Raw genomic sequence first — 12,976 nt, forward strand, 5'->3', positions numbered from 1 at the left:
AATATTTTTTTTAAATCATATAAATAATTAAAACTACGTAAAATTTATAACATTTTATATAAATAAAAAATATATTATCAATTAAAAAGTTAAATATAAAGATTTATCCAATCTATAAATGGCATCTCTATCCGACATGTCGACTCATGGCTGCTAGTCAGCTAACCACGTGGCGCTGATTTTTACAAACTGCGGTCCACGTGTTTGCCACTGCCCTGCCTCTCCAAACTGAATCTATCAGAAAAAATTAAAATTTGAATAAAAATATTTATTTTCTTATTTTTCTTTTTATTTGACCATGAAGTGAAATTCCAATATTGCCCTTCGTCGGCCTTTTCAATTTCAATTTTAAAATAATTATTGGACAACCTTATAAAATTCATAAAGGTTGTCTTCATAATTGGCCCAACATCTTTAAAATTAAAATTATATTTAATTTGATTTGACTAAAGATATTTATTATTAAGCAATGGAAATTTGGTGTTTAAGATAACGTTATTAATTAATTTGTTATATTTGTTCCATTAAAAATTCATACACAAGTTGGGCCATATATTATTTATTATTTTACTATATATTTCATTTCATTGATGAGTAGTTAAATTTTATATACTAAAATATAAAAATAACATGATTTTAATTTATTTTTTATTTTTACTTCTAAAATATTATTAGATTTATTATGATATTTTACATTTTTTTTAAAATATATGTTATATGGAAAATAAAAATTATACATTTATTTAAAATGAAAAAAAAGTTATCACAATTTCGTAAAATTATATAATCATTTTACGAATATAAGAATTGAAATAAGAGAGCGGTAGACATCTTCAATCATGGTTAAGTTTAATTTTATTTAATATATATTTTAAACGATTGCCATTTGATTTTGACAGTAAAATTATTATTATCATCATTATTATTTAATTCAATAACACGTAGAAAATAATAACTTTAATCTTAATATTTTAATTCAAATTGCAATAGACATTTATATCTTTAATCTATATTATAATATGCATAATTTATTTGATATTTTCATTTAGTGAATATATATTATATATATATATGTATAAATTTAATGTCCCTTTATATTAGTGCACAAATAAACGATTTTTATAATTCCATAATTTCTCAAACATTAAAAAAAATAAATTATAATAAGAATAATAAAATGCAAATACACGTGGCATATCCACTCATATCCAAAACCGGGGGTAGCCACTTTGTTTAAAAGTGGTTTATAATTAAAATAATTAATTAAATTATAATTATGCCTGCTCGGAGTAAAAGTATGAAAAAGTAATTATTTATCCATATCCACTTGTACGGTTGTCACAAAGTAATTATTTATCAAATTTATTTACATTTTTTAAATCATAGATTAAAAATTTTATATTTTTATTTATTTATTGTAAAATAATTTTAACATTTATTTTTTAATTTAGAAAGTCACTCTCTATAATATCATTATATATTTATATGAACCATGAAAATGATATATATATATATATATATATTATTTTTTAATTAAAATTGATTTATACGGAGGGACGGATTATTTTATTTTTAGTTGGCTAATTTAATTTAAGAATAGACATCATCTCCCGTGTATTTGTATGATAAATTATTTATGAGGGTGTGACAATGTATAATTTAATTGCATAATTTTATAATAAATTTAATTGACCCATTAAAGGAAATATTATTTATTTATTTATTTATTTTGTTAAGTTTTATCAAATTATAAAAATAAAATTTTAAGTTGGTTAAAGACGAAGAATTAGTCTTTCTTTGGGGGCACAGTATGGTTATTTCGATAGAAAACAAGGGTATTTACGTAATTTCGGTAATTCCAGATTATTATTATTTTTATTTTATATTTTAATTTTCCTTCCAATTTCCTGTAATGTAAATAGAATACGGATTCTGTGAATATCGTGGGAAGCTCTCCCTGTTCCTTTCATTCATCCTTCCTCACCAATTCCCTTTTCCTCTTTGACACTTCTTCTTCCTTCTTTTGTTCTTATTTCCACTTCAATTCCTTCGCCTTTTCGCCTTCTTCAACGTCTATAAATCTTTACATATTCCTTTTACGCCATTGATACTTCTTTTCTGTTCTTCTGTTCTTCTGTTCTTTGGTGTACCAACGATTCTCCTTCTTTCCGAGGGGCAACAGTCTCCGATCGCTCAGAAGTTGATTGTTCTTCCATATTAGTGTTGGGTTTTTCACTTACTGATCTGGGTCTGTCGATTTCTTTAGTGGGTCATTGAGGAATTTGCTGTAGATTGTTTGTTTTTCTTTCATCTTGTCTATAAAATTGTTCGATTCTTGTTGCTTCTGTTTAGTTTGATTCGTAATTACACTCTTCAAGCGTTTTAGAAAGTTGGGTTGCTCTCTAACCCTAGATTTGGGGTTTCTTTCTGTGGAGTTGGTGTTGGATTAGCGAGGGAATTAGTTGGATTTTTGGGGGTTTTGATTGGAATAGATTTGATTTCTTGTTTTGATTGGATTATTTGGGTTTGATTGTGATCTGATTTGGAGAGGGAAGTGATTTTTTGTGCCCTAGATCATGGGAGTTCCGACGATTGCTTTATACGTCGGTCCGCCGAGTAGTATTTGTTCTTCGCACCCTTGTCAGATCAATGCTCATTCGTCTTTCGATTTCGAAATTGGTTCTCGATCTTCTTCAGCGTCGTCGGCATCGGCTTCTCAGAAGCCGGTGGCCGGTGGGCTGACTTGCCTTTTCTCCGCTTCTCCGGTGCGGCATGTTTCGTCGACGACTAGCTATTCCGGTTGTGGAGAGGAATTGGGATCGTTATGGCATGATAGAGGGGAGGAATTGAGTAGCTCATTCCGATATTCTTCGAGCAAATATTTGGGGTCGTCATTGACTAGGGATTCTAGCCCTGTATCGGTGTTTCAGGGTCCGATTACGTGTTGCAGTAGTGGAGTTGGTTCGTCGGCGAAGAGCCCTCCGATTTGGATTTCGAGAGAGAAGAGTGGGGAAGTGAATTTCCAGAGCTCGATCGGAGTTGGGTCGAATGGATTCTTCAATGGATACTTGAGGAATGCTTCAGGATCTTATGTGGATGTTCATAGAAATGCACTTGATGTGAGTTCATCGGCTGTGCTCATGGATGAGTTGACTTTTAATTTGGAAGATGGGTTTGTGGAGTGCACTTCCGAGTCGTATGCAAGGGATATGCTTCGTGGTGCACAAATTAGGCACGAAATCTTTCTCGATGAGTTCGTGATCAAGGCGTTTTACGAAGCCGAAAAGGCACACAGAGGACAAGTATGAAGCCATTTTCATGATCTCTTTCCCCTGTTTCAATCTGTGGCATTAGTGAAGATGGCTAAACTTGTATTATTTCTTTGCAGATGCGAGCGAGTGGAGATCCATATTTACAACATTGTGTCGAAACCGCGGTGTTGCTGGCATCAATCGGTGCAAATTCCACGGTCGTTGCTGCAGGGCTTCTGCACGATGCGCTCGACGATTCTATCGTGTGTTATGACTACATTTTAGGGACAGTTGGAGCTGGGGTTGCTGATTTAGTTGAAGAGGTGAGCAAATTTTTCGTTCTCGAGTAGGAACTGATGAAATTTGATTGGATTTAATGCCTATGAAGGTTGATCATTGATTTATTGTAGCTAAATTTTCGAACGCCGTCCCGTTTATAACGAGACTTGATCTTAGTATGCTTGCTATTTGGATAGAGTCTGCTTTATATTTTCGACTTATGGTAAAATTCATCTTGTGGTTTTAGGTGTCTCAACTAAGTCATTTAAGCAAGCTTGCACGCGAAAATAACACAGCTAACAAAACCGTCGAGGCAGATCGGTTGCATACCATGTTCCTCGCCATGGCCGACACTAGGGCCGTTCTCGTTAAATTGGCTGATCGTCTGCATAACATGATGACACTAGATGCATTGCCATTGACCAAACGATTAAGAGTTGCCAAGGAGACTTTGGAAATCTTCGTACCATTGGCTAATCGCTTGGGAATATCGAGTTGGAAGGAACAGCTGGAAAATTTATGCTTTAAGCATCTTCATCCCGTCGAGTATAAAGAACTTTCGTCTAAACTCGTGGAGTCGTTTGATTCAGCAATGATCACTTCTGCTATTGAAAAATTAGATCAAGCTCTTAAGAATGAAGGGATTTCTTACCATCTCTTATCTGGACGCAATAAAAGCTTGTACAGCATATACTTGAAAATGTTAAGGTATGTCCCCTTTTATGTTCAATAAAAGCTTGATCTGATGGTTATGAATGCTGCAGTGAATCTTACATAGTGATGGCTTATTGAAAATGTGTACTTTCTATTTCTTATTTGCAGAAAGAAGTTGACCATGGATGAAATACACGACATTCACGGGTTACGTCTTATTGTAAAAAATGAAGGAGACTGCCAGAGAGCTTTGGCAGTAGTTCATCAGTTGTGGTCGGAGGTGCCCGGGCGGTTCAAAGATTATATTAGTCACCCCAAGTTTAATGGGTATGTTGTGGCTCAAAATGGTTATTCTTCTGTGTTCTTTCTATGTTCGTCCCTATGTCTAACTTGATTCGATGATTTGAAGGTATCGATCACTCCACACGGTTGTGGTGGGTGAAGATATGGCACCCCTTGAAGTTCAAATTCGAACGAAGGAGATGCATTTGCAAGCTGAGTTTGGGATTGCAGCCCATTGGAGATATAAGGAGGGCGACAGTGAATATTCTCCGTTCGTCGTTCAGATGGTCGAATGGGCTCGATGGGTCGTCACTTGGCAGTGTTTGGCTATGAGCAAGGATGGATCATCTGTTGGTTCTGATGATTCAATCAAGCCACCCTGCAAATTCCCTTCTCATTCTGAAGGCTGTCCGTATTCATACAAAAGCCAATGTGATCGACAAGATGGACCGGTCTTTGTCATAACTATTGAGAATGACAAGGTGTGTTTCCCTTTTTTCGTGTTATGTCGTAAACTCGGTTAAGTGATGTAGTCTAACGATTGCGACATACTTACTGCAGATGTCGGTACAAGAGTTTCCTGCAAATTCAACGATCATGGATTTAATGGAAAGATGCGGGCGAGGAAGCTCAAGATGGACCTCCCATGGCTTCCCCACGAAAGAAGAGTTGAGGCCGAAGGTAAACCACGAGCGAGTGAACGATCCAAAATGCAAGCTGAAGATGGGTGATGTGGTAGAGCTAACTTCCACCATACCCGACAAGTCATTGACAGAGTGCAGGGAAGAAATCCAGCGAATGTACGATCGTGGGATCACGGTATCAAACCCCGGACCGTCCCCGGTTGCACCGAACACTGCTGGTTTCTGGAGCTGACCATACCTTATTTTGTCTATGATATACATTTAGTGATGATTATTATTCTGTATATAGCGGTCTCTGTACAAAACAACTTGATAGTTGCCACAAAGAAATAGATGACTAACAGAAACTCAGAACGGTTCAAAATCAAAGATTAAAAGTTCATTATTGAATGATAGAATTTCATTTTCATACCCAGATTTTTCTCTTCTAGACCTGTCATGTAATTTTGTCCAAGAATGTGGGAATTGAATATCCACATTCTAATGATTCAGATTCTATTGGAATGGACACATGGTGGAAACAGAACCACTGAATTCTTTTACCAAATAGAAACAAAGCTCGTTATTATACAATAGATCTTGTTCATATATATTAGAATGTGAAGTTTCAAAGCACCTTTTTAATTGGGGAAGTTGGGAGGAAAGTGTGAAACAACCAACCGAAAGGGATCAGGGTTGGCGCTTTCGTTCTCCTTCGTGTCACTCTAGACTCGACTCTCTTTTTTCTTCAATGGGGTCATAGCAAAATCGATCAAGGAAAACACTCCTCCTTTCTTGCGAATGGCGATCTCAAAAAGGTGGCACAAGAGGACCAAGCAACCTCCTCTTTCAGGTTGATCCTCCTCCGAGACGAACCCCTTGTTCTACTACCTTACCCCAGAAGGCCCCTCCATGGTTTCGACTGGTTGCTTCTGCCAGTTGATAGTTGGGACCAGAGCAATGTGTCTTGATGGGTGGAAGGGTGATACCAGGCCCACCAATGGACCTTGGCAATGGTATTTTGTTTCTATTTCTGGCCAACTCTAGAAGAACCTGACAAAACAGAAACACATGGTTATACACCCTTCCTTTAATGGCAGAGAGGATGGTAAGGGAAATCCGTGATATGATCATCATATTTCTATTACATACCATAAATATTTCTCACTAACAAGGCAATGATTTGGTTCTAAGCTGTCGTAACTTATTGTAACAGCTCGGACTTCCCCTCAAGATTTTAAAAAAGCATCTAATAGAAAGAGATTTCCACGTCCTTATAAGGAATACTTCATTCTCCTTTCTAATTGACGTGGGATCTCACACTTATCATGGATGAATGATTGTCATATTACTCAAATAATTACTGATATTCTATCAGTAAGTCCTATTTCCGAGCTTAATTGTCCAAAGAGTCACTCGCCACAAATCGATCACATCTAGTTAGGACTATGAAGCTATGTTACCTCTCTCGGAGAAGGTCGTGAGAAGCTGAAATTAACTTTTGACTGGAAAGCAAGCGTCACACCATCACATAGCAGCCTTGCCTGCATGCTCCGAGTAAACTCCTGCGTCCATCAGTACGACGTCAACATATCGATACCACAGCTCAAGAAACTGGTGCAAATCCGCAGTTCATAATCTTCAACTCTCATTGATTTCATAAGTATTTCACAATCTTTGCATCCCTTGGCAGGTCCTGCTCTCCCTCAGTTATTTCCTCACTGCCCCTTTCACCTGTACATGAAACTTGCATCATTCATATAACTTTCTAAACTGTTATTCAATCAAAAGCTTGTTTTACATTGCACGTTTGATATTATGAAGTAAAATATTATAATTTCCAAGACTTCCACATGTTCTGTACTTCTACCTTGCTCTTTTATCTGAACTTTTTGGAAGAAATCATTTAAAGAAAAATAAATGTTTGAAAATTTAAAAGCCTAAGTGATCAACCAAAGATATATCGACTAGTTAAAGCATAAATCATCGACTATAAGGTCAAAGATTTGAACTCTCACATTGTTAGTTAAAACAAATCTCTTATATGAAAAATCTTAGTCAACTTTCAGATGCAGCAATACTCTAGGAGATGAATTCTTTGCCTTTCATTGACAACATTGTGTTTGAAAATAGTAGCATGTAGATGGCAACTCCAGGACAAAAAGAACAGATCCATTGTCTAATCTTCCAGTTTGAAAATAAACAGAGGACGAAAACGAATTGGCTTCTCAAACTTAAAATTCAACGCTCAGCAAAATTACAGCATAATATTGCAATTTCCGACTTCTCCTTCCCAATTTCCCCCAACTTCAAACCTTCCAGAAATGCGAGAAAACATATAATTATAAATTGCATGCTACCATTTAGTTTCGAGAGCCATAATTCAGCAATTCAAAAATGGAAAAAGATTAAGAATCCCCAAATTCACATTTTGCCTCCAATCTAAGCACGAAAAAACTCGTCCGCTAGACAACATAAACTCAGTTGCCGCAAAACCTAAAAGTATGCAGAAAAATTGAATGAAACTCTCGATGGGATCAACAACGGAAAGAAGACAAATACTAACATACCTACTCGTAAAGGTCGAGCTTCGCGCGAGAAAATGGTGTTTTGGTTGTCATATCCACCTCCATTTCCACGACTCATCTTCTCTAGAATCTAAACAACAGAATTCCTTGCCCTAAAAATTTTGTAATTCATGTTTCAGTCAGAGCTTCATGGATTTGCTTCGAAGCCGATACGCTGTTCTTCGTTCTCGTCTCCTCTCCTCCAAGTTCAGCCCATGGAAGTCGATGTGTCGAATCCGGAGCCCCGAATGGTGCTACCAGGTTTCCAATGGATTCATGGCCCAAAAACTCGGCCCATATTTGAACGGAATGGGCTTTTGTTTTGGACGCTGAATTTAATTCATCAATGGTCACATACGCCCCTCACTCGAGGGGTATATATGTAATAGTGTACTAATTGGATCTTTTGGATTTGAATTCATAACTCAACTCAACCAAACCCAAAAATAAAGGGTTAGCAACGTATTACCAACCTCAGTAATAAATGTCAAATATTGTTAATCTCGGTAAAGGTAGGGTTAACTTGAGTTGGATTGTAACCCTATTTTCTGATTGGTCGGTTGACCCAACAAAGTAAAGTCAACCTGCAAACTGAATCGAAATTTTGACTTTAATAAAATTCAACCCAATCCAAACCGAAAGAAAATCTAACCTAAAGCTAGGAATTATATAATTGAGAGAGAGAGAGATAATCAATATAATCCATAGTCTCTATTATCCACGAGGATGAACAATTGAGTCAATGTCCATAATAGGTTAGAAATGATTTTCAATTCCGTTAGTTGAGCTTACGGACATTCGTATATTAAAATTAATGAAACTTAATAGACAAAAATTTGAGATATAGAATATACCTGAGACCAAGAGAAGGTAAGAAGATCAATGAAAAAGGAATGCATACAAGACGAGAGTGAAGGAGGGAAACCTAAAGGGACAACTCCAGCACCGAGCACGTGGTAGCACAGCGGGACAATGTTGTGAAGCCAATTTTACTTGACGATTTATTCGAATTATAATATTTTGAAGCCAAAATGAGCTGAATTATATTCCCGATCGTTGAACGCATTCTAGATCGAGAGGTAAAAAGTTCGAATCAGATAACATTTTAATTAATGAAGTGAATTTAAACCTTATTATATTTGTGTAATTTATATCCGTAATAAAAGCAAATTTGATTTTTCGTTATTATTATTTATTTTTTCCTGGGTCGAAATTTGATGAGTAATATTAACCAACCACTGCGACGGTGGTGGATTGCTCGAAGAAAAATTCCCCCCCCACTGCGCTACCCGTTTTCCCAATTTCTGCAGTTCTCCTCCGAATTGGCCTGCGTTATCTCCCGCCATTTGCCGGCAAATCGCCGCGGCACTGATCGGCGGTTGTGCCGGTCGCCATCTACAACGCATTCAAGGAGGGAACTGTTTTCACCGCCACAGAGACGCAGAATTCACTAATGTCCTCATCGGAGCAAGCCCTCGTCTCTCTATTCTCCCGATTTGCTTTATCGTTTGATGGAGCTGCTTTGGGCGCAGCCCTAGCCTACGCTGCGTTTCGTACCGTCCTCAAACTCACTGCTTCCTGCTCTGCTCTCGATGAGCTCCGTAAAGCTCCAAATGTAAGAGTATCTGATCTTCGCCATATGATTTCCGATGGAGATTCGCGACAATCCGAGTCCGATCAAAAGCTTGTTGTAGTTCGTGGCACCGTGGAGGCCAGGTCGTTTGTGGAAGGTAATTGGAAGAGCTTGCAGCCTAATGTATTGATTTCTCAGGAGTCCGGAGATAGAGCAGTGATTATTCAGCGTACGCAAATGGTAAAATCTCCTATGGTATTTTTGTTAGGCACTGCGTGACTGTGTTAAGATGTTTTTTTGGGGGCTGCAGTTCTTCTGGAGGAGGATAAGTGAAAACTGAGCTATGCAGTTTAGAGGATTGCCCGATTAAATTCAATATTATTCCGTTTGTTAGAATCATACGAATGCAGAGTGTTGTGTTAGTATTTGAGTTACTTGATAGCACTACTAAAAGTTGCCATTGAAGTCTAACCGATTAATCAATAACTCGTGAACTCGTGCATCGTTAAATTCTTTTCACATTATGAGGTCTCTAGTAACGTCCTTAAGTTCAGGAGCAATAATGATACGATTCTAGTCTGGATGAACAATGAAATGAGAAGAATCATGGGTGAAATGATATGATTCTAGTCTGCATAGGTCTTCTGGCTTGCCTGAATTTGTTCTATCATCATATATAATATACAACTACGGTATGCGGATTAAATATTTGGGAAACGTTGAACTCTTAAATCAATTGTAAAATCTTGGAGAAAATGATTTTCTGTTTTCTCAGACGAACTATCATAACCTAATTGGTTCTGCAGGTGTCTGTTTTGGTTCCCCTTTGCTATTCAGTATTGTGAATGTGTTGTGTGTGTACATAATATCCAGTTTTATAAACTAAAGCTTATTGTGTTGTAACTTGTGGCATTGTTTAGTGCATATTCAACGAATGGAAAGGCTTTCTTGGATGGACTTCTGATTTACGTGCAATTTTTGGAAGAACCTTTAGAAAGCAAGAGTCAACATCATTCAGAACGGTAAAATTTAGCTTCTCTCTGTTATTGCTATGGTTGGTTCACTCTTTTTGTCCTTAATAATAAAAGATCTTTGTATTCAATACCTTTTAAGCTTGAATGATATGGAACTTTGTTGTTCTGTCTGTGAATAAAGAGCAAATTGAAGTTGAATGATTTTTTTCTGAGGGCATCTCTTATATGTGGCCATTCTGTTAGGTCCTTTTCCTGTGATTCCTATTGGATCTTCTTTTTTCCCTTGCTTGTGGCGCGTGCAAGTAGGTTTGTAAGTGCTATCTCTTCAGAAAGGGGTCCAAACCGAGTAGGCTTGAAGGTATACCCCATAGTGTCAAGAAATAAGGAATTTATTGTAGCTAACTTTTGGTTTATAAAAACTAAATGTACTTCATATGAGATTGATGTGTGGCAGTTGTGATTTGTGAAGACTGAAGGTAAAATATATATTTTAGATATCTGGTTGAGCAGAAGGGAGCTATATTCCTGTGGTGATTGTACCAGAATTGAGTGCAATTTACATATTACGTCTTATCTTATGTGATGCTGATATTTGTGAAAAATTTTAACAGGTTCCTTTTGTCCTTGTTGAGGGTCATTCCCCGTATTCTGATTTTGCTGTTGTTAACATGGATGGCTCAAGACATCGTTTGCCTCTTACAACTGTGTATCGTCAACTGCAACCCGTTTGCGCTACTCCTTATACCTTCCTTCAAGCACTTTTTGGTCACGAGTACCCTGTGAGTTAGGCAATCTATATTGAATTAAAACATCTTTTTCTTTCTTTTTATTAATGGATTTTATCTAAAAATTCTTTATCGTGTTCTACTTTGAAGGTTGGGGTGCTTGATGAGGAGAAAATACTTCCATTAGGGAGAAATATCAGTGTTGTTGGCGTATGTAGTTTTAAAAATGGAGTTCCTGAGATAAAGTCATGCAAGGATTTTCCCCACTTCCTGTAAGTTTATGCATTTTGAAGTAGAAATAAAGTTGAGAAGGTCAAGATTATGCAATGTAATTTATGAAGAAGGTAAACCATTGATGCATATAATTAATTCTTTCCCTTGACTCATCCACATAAAATTTGACAATAAATGTGTTCTGTCTGCCAATAGTGAGCCCCATTGATTTGGCTGTAGTGCTCTGTTTGGGATTTTAACTAGGTCCTAGGATCAAGCCAATGAATAGAAAGCTTTCATTGTCTGTTGGAGTGTGGATTTTGGTTTATTCTTGCGTTAGCCAACACATATTGTTTCATCAGTGATGCTAGCAAATGACTAGTCTCTCCCACACCCACCCAAAGTAACCCACGCATGAGTGACTATGGGGAACAGTGTCTAATTTGTCCTTAGAGATAATCTTCATTGCAAAAACGGGTACTATGATAACTTACATTTCCTTGCAGATGTGAAATGACTAAAGATCAGATGGTTTTAGATCTAGTCTTCAAAACAAAATTTCTGTTCTGGAGTAGTATTGTCCTCGGTTCGTTGTCAGTTGGTGTTCTTGGCTGTTCTGTTATGAGGTATGTTATCTTTCTTTCTTTCTTTTATTTTATTGTAAACTGTCCCAAGGTATCTTAATGTTGATAATTTTTTTAGGCATCCATGAAATGTTTATATGCTTGGCACTCTGCTTTCTGTTGCTACGTTTTGAATATCAAATTGGTAGGGTAAGGGATGAAGTAGAAGAGTAGCAATGATTTGTAGCAATGATTCTTCAATCTTTATTTTTCTAGTGGTGAATTTCTCCTGCTTTTATGAACTAACTATTGTTCTTATTTGGTCCTCGAATGGAATGAATAAAAGCTTAGCTCTACTGCGTAGTGAGTGAGTGATGAATGATGAGATTTGATGAATGTTTGAACTTATTAGCGCCCATTCTCTTTCAGAAATTGGAATAGATGGAAACAGTGGAGGCAACAGAGACGGTTACAGGATTCAGGGAATGATTCCACCATGTCACAACTGGATTCAAGCAATAATATCCCCATCTATGGCGACTTTGGAACTGCATCAGACGACGAGGTAGCATCCATTCCAGATGACGAGTTATCCTCAAACGTTCCAGATGGACAGTTGTGCGTGATCTGTCTCATGAGGAGAAGGCGATCTGCTTTCATTCCATGTGGTCATTTAGTCTGCTGTGAACGTTGTGCCATATCAGTCGAACGCGATTCAGCTCCCAAATGCCCCGTCTGTCGCCAGCAGATCCGTAGTTCTGTGCGAATATATGATTCGTGAGAAGAAGCAAATTATTTCTCAGGTTCGAACTCATTCATCTGGGTGGCCTTTTTTTTTGCTGATACTAAGATTTTATATATATGCAATGCAAGTGATTCCTGGGGCAGCAGTGATGGCTCTTGTAAATACCAGACAATATATACTCTTTTATACTGTAACTTGCCAATGTATGGTACTAAAGAAAACAAACAAACAAATAAATGAAATCTTGCTGATATGTGATGAGAAAGGAAGCTTCAGTATTGGCTCTGATATTATTACTCCCTCCTCTCCCATTTTTATTATTGGACGTTTAAAATTGGACGAAGTTTTTTTTTTCTGCTAATTGGTTAAGATATGTACCTACGGTTAAATTTGATTATGAGAGCTTTTGTAGCCAGGTTACCCGTCATTTTGATACTTAAAAGATTACGAGACTTTTGCCCTACTCTAATTTTCCGTTTCCACCGGAAACTGTGCAAGGGAAGTGTTTGGCTTCCCTTGATGAGGCA

The 12,976-nt window shown here is 37.0% G+C and overlaps 2 protein-coding genes and 1 pseudogene across 4 annotated transcripts; 2 read left to right on the forward strand and 1 right to left on the reverse strand.

The window, feature by feature from the left end:
• Positions 1-1,952: 1,952 nt before the first annotated feature.
• LOC111464303 (probable GTP diphosphokinase RSH2, chloroplastic) lies at positions 1,953-5,525 on the forward strand. Its single transcript, XM_023108448.1, has 6 exons — positions 1,953-3,302; positions 3,389-3,574; positions 3,778-4,238; positions 4,353-4,511; positions 4,594-4,948; positions 5,028-5,525. The coding sequence occupies exons 1-6, from the start codon at positions 2,577-2,579 to the stop codon at positions 5,340-5,342; spliced, it is 2,202 nt and encodes a 733-aa protein (XP_022964216.1). The 5' UTR covers positions 1,953-2,576; the 3' UTR covers positions 5,343-5,525.
• Positions 5,526-5,585: 60 nt separating this feature from the next.
• Positions 5,586-7,929, reverse strand: LOC111464305 (annotated as a pseudogene).
• A 930-nt stretch (positions 7,930-8,859) lies between these two features.
• Positions 8,860-12,727, forward strand: LOC111464304 (E3 ubiquitin-protein ligase SPL2-like). 3 transcript variants are annotated; one of them, XM_023108450.1, is made up of 8 exons: positions 8,860-9,469; positions 10,150-10,283; positions 10,447-10,561; positions 10,815-10,982; positions 11,079-11,200; positions 11,648-11,767; positions 12,134-12,508; positions 12,578-12,727. In XM_023108450.1, the coding sequence occupies exons 1-7, from the start codon at positions 9,110-9,112 to the stop codon at positions 12,483-12,485; spliced, it is 1,371 nt and encodes a 456-aa protein (XP_022964218.1). In that variant the 5' UTR covers positions 8,860-9,109; the 3' UTR covers positions 12,486-12,508; positions 12,578-12,727. The 3 variants fall into 3 exon arrangements, with proteins under 3 accessions (XP_022964218.1, XP_022964217.1, XP_022964220.1); XM_023108449.1 differs by having other exon boundaries at positions 12,134-12,727; XM_023108452.1 differs by lacking the exon at positions 10,447-10,561 and having other exon boundaries at positions 8,863-9,469; positions 10,150-10,251; positions 12,134-12,727.
• Positions 12,728-12,976: the final 249 nt, after the last annotated feature.

This window comes from Cucurbita moschata, unplaced genomic scaffold (genome assembly GCF_002738365.1).
Source record: "Cucurbita moschata cultivar Rifu unplaced genomic scaffold, Cmos_1.0 Cmo_Scf00030, whole genome shotgun sequence".
Lineage (NCBI taxonomy): Eukaryota > Viridiplantae > Streptophyta > Magnoliopsida > Cucurbitales > Cucurbitaceae > Cucurbita > Cucurbita moschata.

What these genes read in the sequence shown, in the direction of transcription:
- LOC111464303 (XM_023108448.1), top strand. Translation starts at nt 2,577, where the DNA reads ATGGGAGTTCCGACGATTGCTTTATACGTCGGTCCGCCGAGTAGTATT. An exon ending in AAAAGGCACACAGAGGACAA is followed by an intron (nt 3,303 to 3,388) that starts GTATGAAGCCAT and finishes ATTTCTTTGCAG; the next exon opens with ATGCGAGCGAGTGGAGATCC. An exon ending in TTGCTGATTTAGTTGAAGAG is followed by an intron (nt 3,575 to 3,777) that starts GTGAGCAAATTT and finishes TTGTGGTTTTAG; the next exon opens with GTGTCTCAACTAAGTCATTT.
- LOC111464304 (XM_023108449.1), top strand. Translation starts at nt 9,110, where the DNA reads ATGTCCTCATCGGAGCAAGCCCTCGTCTCTCTATTCTCCCGATTTGCT. An exon ending in TTATTCAGCGTACGCAAATG is followed by an intron (nt 9,470 to 10,149) that starts GTAAAATCTCCT and finishes GGCATTGTTTAG; the next exon opens with TGCATATTCAACGAATGGAA. An exon ending in AAGGATTTTCCCCACTTCCT is followed by an intron (nt 11,201 to 11,647) that starts GTAAGTTTATGC and finishes ATTTCCTTGCAG; the next exon opens with ATGTGAAATGACTAAAGATC.